The 10,176-nt window shown below is 42.8% G+C and overlaps 1 protein-coding gene across 1 annotated transcript in view; it reads right to left on the bottom strand.

The window, feature by feature from the left end:
* Positions 1 to 10,176, bottom strand: part of LOC122558088 (fibrillin-2-like) — a 318,053-nt gene that overhangs the window by 24,816 nt on the left and 283,061 nt on the right. Inside the window, exons 54-57 of the mRNA XM_043706411.1 lie at positions 5,730 to 5,936; positions 5,337 to 5,462; positions 3,324 to 3,446; positions 2,636 to 2,752 (exon numbers count right to left, since the gene is read on the bottom strand). Of these exons, the coding sequence (XP_043562346.1) occupies positions 2,636 to 2,752; positions 3,324 to 3,446; positions 5,337 to 5,462; positions 5,730 to 5,936 (573 nt within the window). The remainder of the gene's footprint in view (positions 1 to 2,635; positions 2,753 to 3,323; positions 3,447 to 5,336; positions 5,463 to 5,729; positions 5,937 to 10,176) is intronic.

The raw sequence follows: 10,176 nt of genomic DNA, 5'->3' as shown, positions 1-10,176 counted from the left end.
TCAGCGATGATGTGAGGGGCGGAAGTGACGTCACGTGTGATGCATGAGGAATTGTGAGGGGTGGAAGTGGTTGTGGGAGTGGCCATGATGGGGGCGGAAGTGACATCGTCAATCAGCGTGGGGGTGGCAGCTGCATCAGCCGCATGGCTAATACCTGTCAGTCCATGTATTCATTGTGAAGCTTAATGGATGTAGTTCCCTGAACTACAGCAGGTGGAACTGACACATTTTCAGATGTTTTCTGCATTTCAATATTTCCTCTATGGCTCAGAAACCAGATATGGGCAGACAATTCAAAGTGTACTCTACTTAATTTGAGCATTGCTCAGTCACTTTATGAACAGCTTAAAGTGTCAGGTCGCAGCATGATTTTGGAGATACATTTTTTCCAACATCTCCTCCCTCGCTTCCCAGAGAATCCTCGGATAAATCCCCTCTGGCCCAGGGGACTTGTCTACTTTCGCTCCTTCTAGAATTGATAACACCTCTTCCTTATTAATCTTGATCCTTTCTAGTCTAATATCTCATAACCCATTCTTCTCCTCCACAATATTCTCCTTTTCCTGTGTGAAAACCGATGAGAAATATTCATTTAGCATCTCTCTTATCTCCACAGGGTCCACACTCTACATCCCACTTCTGTCTTTGACTGGCCCTATTCTTACTGTAGTCATCCTTTTATTCCTCACGAACCTAGAGAAAGCTTTAGGGTTCTCCTCTATTCTACCTACTAAAGACTGCTCATGTTCCCTTTTGGTCCTCTTAACTCTCTCTTTAATCCTTCCTAGCTAATCTGTAACTCTCCAGACCTCATCTGAACCATCTCGTCTCACCGTCACATAAGCTTAACAAGAGATGTAATTTCTGTAGTAAACCAAGGTTACCTTACTTTATCACTTCCTCCCTGCCTGCCAGGGACATACCTATCAAGGACACGCAATATCTGTTTCTTAAAGCAGCTTCACATTTCGATTGTCTGCATCCCCTGCATTTTGCTACCCCATTCTATGCATCCTAAGTCTTGCCTCATCGCATTTTAATTGCCCTTGCCCCATCAATAACGCTTGCCCTGTGGCATGTGCCTATTCCTTTCCATTGCTAAACTAAACGTAACCGAATTATGGTCACTCTCTCCAAAGTGCTCACCTGCCACTAAATCAAACACCTGGCTTGGTTCATTACCAAATACCAGATCCAATGTGGCCTCCCCTCTTGTCGGCCCTTCAACACACTGTCAGGAAACCCTCCTGTACATATTTGACAAAAACTGATCCATCCAACGTACTAGAGTTATAGCATTTCCAGTTAATGTTGGGGAAGTTTAAATCCCCCATAACAACCACCCTGTTCCTTTTACTCCTACCCAGAATCGTTTTGCCAATCCTCTCCTCCACCTCCCTGGAACTCTGCGGAGGCCTATAAAAAACTCCAAGCAGTGTGACCTCTCCTCTCCTGTTTCTAACCTCAGCCCATACCACCTCAGTAGACTAGTCCTCATCAAACATTCTTTCAGCCACTGTTATACTGTCCTTGACTAACAAAACCACACCTCCCCCTCTTTTACCATCTTCCCTGATCTTAATTGCAGTTGTATAGGACTCTGGTGCGGCCACATCTGGAGTATTGTGTGCAGTTTTGGTCGCCATACTATAGAAAGGATGTGGAGGCACTGGAACGGGTGCAGAGGAGGTTTACCAGGATGTTGCCTGATATGGTAAGCGGGCATTGGATAGGCATATGGAGGATAGTGGGCTAGTGTAGGTTAGGTGGGCTTGGATCGGCGCAACATCGAGGGCCAAAGGGCCTGTACTGCACTGTATTCTTCTATGTTCTATGTTCTATGAAAGATCTAAACCTTGGAACCTGCAACATCCATTCCTGACCCTGTTCTATCCATGTCTTCGAAATGGCCACAACATCGAAGACCCAGGTACCTATCCATGCTGCAAGCTCACCTACCTTATTTTAGATACTTCTGGCACTGAAGTAGAAACACTTCAAACCACTTTGCTGTCTGCCAGCACATTCCTGTGACCCTGAAATCCTGTCCCTGTCCTTCCTACTCTCATCCTCCTGTACACTGCAACTCAGGTGCACATCCCCCTGCCGAGCTAGTTTAAACCCACCCAAATAGCACCAGCAAATTTCCCACCCAGAATATTAGTAGCCCTCTGGTTCAAGTGAAGACTGTCCTGTTTGTACATGTCCCATTTTCCCAGAATGAGCCCCAATTATCCATGTACCTGAAACCCTCCCTCCTGCACCATCCCTGCAGCCACGTGTTCAGCTGATATCTCTTCCTATTCCTTGTCTCGCTATCACGTGGCATGGGTAACAATCCAGAGATAACAACTCTGTTTGTTCTAGCTCTCAGCTTCCACCCTAGCTCCCTGAAATCCTGCTTTGTTCTCTGTGCACCTTCTCCACAGCCTCCACACTGCATTCCTCGCTTTGTTCCATTATCCTGGTGGACTCTGTATGGTATGATCTACATGTACCACATTCAAAACAAAATGCTTCACTGTACCTGGGTACGTATGACAATAATAACTCAAATCAAAGAAAACAAAAAATCACAAACTTTCAAATACAATAATGTAAAGATTTCCTGTATATGCAATTAGATCATTCCTACCAATGCAGGCAGTGTGATGCTGTGTGAATCCAGGTGGGCACTTGCATGTAAATCCACCAATTGTATTAACACACAGGAACTGACAATTGTGCTGTTTTGTAGAACATTCATCAAGATCTGTGATTTAAAAGGTGAATGAAATAAGTAAGTAGATAGACAATCCAAGCTATTTAAAAGCATTGGTAACATGAACTGATAAGTATGAATCTAAACGTTGCATTTGTGAAGAGAGGTCTTGTGGCTGCACAGTACTAAACAGCAAAGCTGTCTGAACAAATCTTCAGTGCAACGTCTTTAGCCAGGAATCAGTTACACATTTCAAAGATGTCACCTCATACAAGCAAGGTCTAAGAACAGGGGACCCTCCAATGTGCTCCTGACCTCGTTGGCTTGAGTTTTAGTTTAACTTGACAAAATCAGGGTTGAATTAGATGGCTCCAGTAAGGATCGCTTAAAACCTGATTACTTGTAAAAACAAATTTAACAACTCGCCATTCAGTGTTCTTCCCTGGGGTTACTTGGAAAGTTAAGAATTCCACAACAACCTATACATTATTCTTTACTGGTTTTGAATTTTGCTTTTGTTTTTTCCTTCTCTCTAGCCACCTCACTCCACGACAGCACATTAACTTCTTAATCGCACCAAGGGCTGCCTGACAGAGCTCCATTTACAATTTTCTTCACTGACCTCTACATGTTTTTCCATCCTCCTGCAGAATGTAGCCTCTCGGACATGAACAGTGATAGCTTCCTTCTGTGTTCTTACAGATAAAGTTGCATGGTTTTGGAGCCTGAGAGCATTCATCAAGATCTGGTTATGTAATGAAAGAAACAAAGAACAGCAGAATTAAGACTCTGAGACCAATTCTTAACAGATTTAAACACAGTGATATATCAACCATGGAATAAACAATAGCATTGTCTTTACTTGGATAAAATTTAATAGGAGAGTCTGATTTTTCTACTCTGTGATTTTGATGCTAGTGTTTAACTATTATTTCAAAAAAAGGCACATTTTGTCAAAGGTTTTTGTTTTGTACTCATCAGGGCAATTTGCAAGAATACTAATTTCAGGTGAAAATCAACTGTATCAAAGGAGAGTGCTGATCGGTTGGGAAATGGATTCTGATTGTTCGAGGCTTTGTCATGAAAGATGCATGAGTTAATTGAGATTGACAGTTAACTATCATGCTTGTTTAAATTTTAAAGCAGGAAACTTAAACCAAGTTAGCAGTTAACTATCAATCATCATTAAATGGTGCATTCTCCAGGGCAGCAGTTCTACTATTCAGAATCCAATTGCCAAACTGTTCCCCCCCCCCACAGTAATATGTATGTTTTCCCTTTAAACTGATATTTGTGCAAGTTGTCCTGATGAATACAAAGCAAAAAGCTTCAACCACATTGTTTTTTTTGTAAAACTCAAGTTCTGAAAAAAAGATTATTAATCTAAGTAGATTATTACCAGTATTAAAATAATGAAATTGTAGAAGATCAGATACTGTCCACAAAATTTATATTCAAGAAAGGGCTGGGGGTGTGTAGCAGATAGTTGTAGCCCACTATGTGATGTAACTGAATTTAAGACTTCTCTGCATTGCACCTCCACTGCTCTGAGACAAGTTTCCTCCTTGACTCCTGCTCTCATTGCTATATCATCAATAAATGTTTTTTTGTTCAACATAGTCCTGTATCTGTAACTCCCTCTCTAAACATCATACATCCACCTTTAACTTCATTAACTTTCTACGAGCATACATTATTTTCTTTACCTTTCTGTTTTAATTTCCCCCCTTCTTTTCCATCTATATTTGTCCTGTTCACAGGAAAGTTGATCCCACACCAATCCAAGAGGAGGGTTCCATCCACACCTACATCCTTGTAACCCTGCAGTTACCATGGCTAATCCATTTAAGCCACACATCCCTGGACACTATGGGCAATTTAGCTGGATCAATCGATCTAACCTGCACCTCTTTGGACCCGTGGGAGGAGTACCCAGAGGTGGCACAGTGGTTAGCACTGCTGCCTCACAGCGCCAGAGATCCAGGTTCAATTCCCGCCTCAGGTAACTCTCTGTGTGGAGTTTGCACATTCTCCCTGTGTCTACGTGGGTTTCCTCCGGGCGCTCCGATTTCCTCCCACAATCCAAAAATGTGCAGTTTAGGTGAATTGGCCATGCTAAATTGCCCGTAGTGTTAGGTGAAGGGGTAAATGTAGGGGAATGGGTCTGGGTGGGTTAAGCTTCGGCGGGTCGGTGTGGACTTGTTGGGCCGAAGGGCCTGTTTCCACACTGTAAGTAATTTAATCTAATCTAAAAACCTACACAGACAGGGAGAATGTGCAAACTCTACATGGACAGTCACCCAAGGCTGGAATTGAACCCAGGTCCCTGGTGCTGTGGGGCAGCAGTGCTAACCACTGTGCCACCCCTATATCCTTTAAAGCATTCAGTCATCTTTCTATAACTAAGAATCACTGCAGAAATGCAAGCTGATGTTGAGAAGACTGGCTGATGATTTGCTCACAGAATTATACCAAGTCTGTTTTTGATTTTTGTTGAAGGTGACTTTTTGTAAGACTTCCAATAAAGAAGTTTGATATTCAAAACAATAAGGAACACAACTTTAATTTAAAAAAAAATTAATCTACTTCCAAAATATGTCTATTAAAAGAAAAAATCGAGGAACTAAATTCTTACCGATGCATGCTGTACCCGTGAGGTCTGTGGTGTAACCAAGCTTACAGAGACAGCGGTAAGAACCCAGTGTGTTGATACATTGTCCATTCAGGCATAGGTTAGGCATCACCTTACATTCATCGATGTCTGTAACAAAATATCCAGTTAGAAATAGATCCAAGAATAATACAAATTTGGAATTACCTTTTTATTCAATGACCCCATCGGAATGCAATAAGGTTAGCAATGACTAATTATGATTTAACTCAACGCGTATAGTAGATGTACCAAAACTACAGCAAATAAATATGCTGAAGTTCATAATTTTCATAATCTTCACTACATCCAACACAAACTAGTTGATCTTAAAATACAGTTTAAACATAACATGATGTAGATAACTGTTTTTGCAACCTTGTCCATCAGTTGTGTAGCCTGGACCATGTGGACACATCTTTTTGTACTGGGCAGTGCCAGGGAGCGGGCAGAGTTCACATTGGTTACCCCAACCACGACCACCGTCACAGCAACACTCGGATTTGGTGACCAGGTTGCGACTGCTAGAGGACATTTGACACATGGTTTGAAGAACCTCTGCAAAGCAGAAGGCCTCTCGGTTATCTGTGGGTGGAAAAATAAATGATTAAGAGCGAGAACCTGCAGAGTAAAAGTCCACTGCCAATGAACAAAGAATTTAAAACTGATGAAGTCATAGAGTCATAGAGATGTACAGCACAGAAACAGACTCTTCAGTCCAACTTGTCCATGCCGACCAGTTATCCCAATCCAATCTAGTCCCATTTACCAGCATTTGGCCCATATCCCTCCAAACCCTTCCTATTCATGTACCCATCCAGATGCCTTTTAAATGTTGTAATTGTACCAGCCTCCACCACTTCCTCTGGCATCTCATTCCGTACATGTACCACCCTCTGCGTGAAAATATTGCCCCTCAGGTCTCTTTTAAATCTTTTTCCTCTCACCGTAAACAATTCCCCTCTAGTTCTGGACTCCTCCATCCCAGGGAGAAGACCATGTTTATTTAGCTTATCCACGTCCCTCAGGATTTTATAAACTTCTGGAAGGTCACCCCTCAGCTTCTGATGCTCCAGGGAAAAGTTTTGCATTTCTCCCCGCAACACCCCAAAAATGATCACTTATCTAAGCAAACAGTTGTGCTCTAGCATGAAGAGAAGTCGTCAAGGTGATTGGAAGGCAATATACAGGAGTTACCCGATTTATAAACATCGACTTACAAATGCTCAATAAGAGATGTAATTTTAAGGATTCACTGATGATAGGAGACGTTCCTGTAATAATGAACGGTTACTTTATATTGTCTTGCAATGTTGTCCAACATACAATTCAGATTCAGGAACAGAACCTTGTCTCCAAACCAGGGCTACTTGTATTCAGAACATTCAAAAACCATGGCCATCAAATTCCCATCTTTTCTGCTTACTGCATCTGCTGTGCCCTTTCAATATGCTTTTCATTGCTTTGTTTACTCCTGCAGTCTAGCTATTGTTCTGCTGGATTTTTCTGGAGACACAGTCTGGATTTTTCACATCAGAACATTGTTAACTGGGTAGCCCACCACAATCCCGATCCTACAGACATGGTAACATTAATTTACTTATCAATGTGAAGTGTAGCTGGAAGGTATAGTGTCAGAAATGGGCATAAAGTAAAAAAAAAGTTTAAAATATTTTGGATTTGGCAACAAAGCCCCTTCGTTGATAGCCCAGCAATTGATTACACAGGATTCTGTGTGGTCTTTTAATGACCACACAGTTCTGAAGAAGGATCACTGGACCTGAAATGTTAATTCTGCTTTTTCTTCACAAACCTGCTGGATTTCTCCAGCAATTTCTGTTTTTGTATCAAAAGAAGGTGTTACCATCTCTACTAGCTGCCCTACATCTAATTGTAGAGTTTAGAACAAAGAGCAACAACACAGGAACAGGCCCTTCGCCCCCCCCCCCAAGCCTGCGCCGATCCAGATCCTCTATCAAAATCTGCTGCCTATTTTGTAAGGGTCTGTATCCCTCTGCGCCCTGTTTAGATTAGAGTGGTGCTGGAAAAGCACAGCAGGTCAGGCAGCATCCGAGGAGCAGGAAAATCGATATTTTGGGCAAAAGCCCTCCCAGCCCATTCATGTAGCTGTCTGGATATATCTTACATGAAGCTACCGTGCCCACCTCTACCCCTCTGCTGGCAATGTGTTCCAGACACCCACCACCCTCTGCATAAAGAACTTTCTACGCATATCTCCCCTAACCTTTTCCCCTCTTACCTTGAATTCATGATCCCTAGTAACTGAGTTCCCCACTCTGGGAAAAAGCTTCTTGCTACCCACCCTGTCTATACCTCAATCAGGTCCCACCTCAACCTCTGTCTTTCTAATGAAAATAATCCTAATTTACTCAACCTTTCTTCATAGCTAGCACCCTCCATTCCAGGCAAAATCCTGGTGAACCTCCTCTACACCCTCTCCAAAGCATCCACATCCTTTTGGTAATGAGGTGACCAGAACTGTATGCAGTATTCCAAATGTGGCTGAACCAAAGTCTTATATAACTGTAACATGACCTGCCAACTCTTGTACTCAATACCCTGTCTGATGAAGGAAAGCATTCTGTATGCCTTCTTGACCACTCAATTGACCTGCGTTGCCACCTACAGGTAGCAATGGACCTGAAACACCCAGATCTCTCTGTACATCAATTTTCCCCAGGACTATTCTATTCACTGTATAGTTTGCTCTTGAATTGGATCTTTCAAAATGCATCACCTCACATGTGACTGGATTGAACTCCATCTGCCATTTCTCCACCCAATTCTCCAATCTACCTATATTCTGCATTTTCTGACAGTCCCCTTCACTATCTGCTACTCCACCAATCTGTCATCAGCAAACTTGCTAATCAGACCCCCAAGCCTTCCTCCAAATCATTTATATATATCACAAACAACAGTGGTCCCAGTATGGATCCCTGTGGAACACCACAGGTCACCGTTCTCCATTTTGAGAAACTCCCTTCCACTACTACTCTCTGTCTTCTGTTGCCCAGCCAGTTCTCTATCCATCTAACTAGTACACCCTGGATACCATGCAACTTCACTTTCTCTATCAGCCTACCATGGGGAACCTTATCAAACGCCTTACTGAAGTCCATGTAGATGACATCTACAACCTTTCCCTCATCAATCAACTTTGTCACTTCCTCAAATTAAGTTGAGTAAGACATGACTTTTCCTGCACAAAACCATGTTGTCTATCACTGATAAGCCTATTTTCTTCCAAATGGGAATAGATCCTACTCCTCAGTATCTTCTCCAGCAGCTTCCCTATCATTGACATCAGGCTCACCAGTCTGTAATTACCTGGATTATACTTGCTACCCTTCTTAAACAAGGGGACAACATTAGCAATTCTCCAGTCCTCTGGGACCTCACCCTGTTCAAGCAAACTGCAACAATATCTGTTAAGGCCCTAGCTATTTCCTCTCTCGCTTCCCTCAGTAACCTGGGATAGATCCCATCCGGACCTGGAGACTTGTCCACCTTGATGCCTTTTAAAGCACCCAACAATTCCTTCCTCCTTATACCGACTTGACCTTGACCTTGACCTTGAGTAATCAAACATCTATCCTGAGCCTCAACGTCCGTCATGTCCCTCTCCTTGGTGAATACTGATGCAAAGTACTCATTAAGAATCTCACCCATTTTCTCTGACACCACGCATAACTTTTCTCCTTTGTCCTTGAGTGGACCAACCCTTCCCTTGTTACCCTCTTGCTCCTTATGTATGAATAAAAGGCTTTCGGTTTTTCCTTAATCCTGTTTGCTAAGGACATCTCATGACCTCTTTTAGCCCTCTTAATTCCTCGTTTCAGATTGGTCCCACTTTCCCAATATTCTGCCAAAGGTTCACCTGTCTTTAGTTGCCTAAACCTTATGTGTGCTTCCTTTTTCCGCTTAGCTAGTCTCACCATTTCACCTGTCATCCATGGTTCCCTAATCTTGCCATTTCTATCCCTCATTTTCACAGTAACATGTTTCTCCTGCATTCTAATCAACCTCTCTTTAAAAGCCTCCCACACATCAAATGTAGATTTACCTTCAAACAGCTGCTCCCAATCCACATTTCCCAGCTCCAGCCGAACATTGGTACAGTTGGCCTTCCCCCAATTTAGCGCTCTTCCTTGAGGACTGCTCTCATCTTTGTCCATGAGTATTCTATGGAATTGTGATCACTATTCCCAAAGTAATCCCCTACTGGATCAGAAATTGGCTAGCTGAAAGAAGCCAGAGGGTGGTCGTTGAAGGAAAATGTACATCCTGGAGTTCAGTTAGTAGTGGTGTACCACAATGATCTGTTTTGGGTGCACTGCTGTTTGTCATTTTTATAAACGACCTGATGAGGGTGTAGAAGGATGGGCTAGTAAATTTGCAGATGACACTAAGGTCGGTGGAGTTGTGGAAAGTGCCAAAGGATGTTGTGGGTTATAGAGGGACATAGTTAAGCTGTAGAGCTGGGCTGAGAGGTGGCAAATGGAGTTTAGTGTGGAAAAGTGTGAGGTGATTCACTTTGGAAGGAGTAACAGGAATGCAGAGTACTGGGCTAATGGTAAGATTCCTGGGAGTGTAGATGAGCAGAGAATCTCGGTGTCCAGTTCCTTGAAAGTTGCCACCCAGGTTGATAGGGTTGTTAAGAAGGCATATGGAGTGTTAGCTTTTATTGGTAGGGGGATTGTGTTTCGGAGCCACGAGGTCATGCAGCAGTTGTACAAAACTCTGGTGCTGCTGCACTTGGATCACCCATTATCGGAAGGATGTGGAAGCTTTGAAAAGGGTT

This window comes from Chiloscyllium plagiosum, chromosome 2 (assembly GCF_004010195.1).
Source record: "Chiloscyllium plagiosum isolate BGI_BamShark_2017 chromosome 2, ASM401019v2, whole genome shotgun sequence".
Classification (NCBI taxonomy): Eukaryota; Metazoa; Chordata; class Chondrichthyes; order Orectolobiformes; family Hemiscylliidae; genus Chiloscyllium; species Chiloscyllium plagiosum.
Note: the sequence above shows the minus strand (reverse complement) of the source record. Positions and strands in the feature narration are given on the sequence as shown.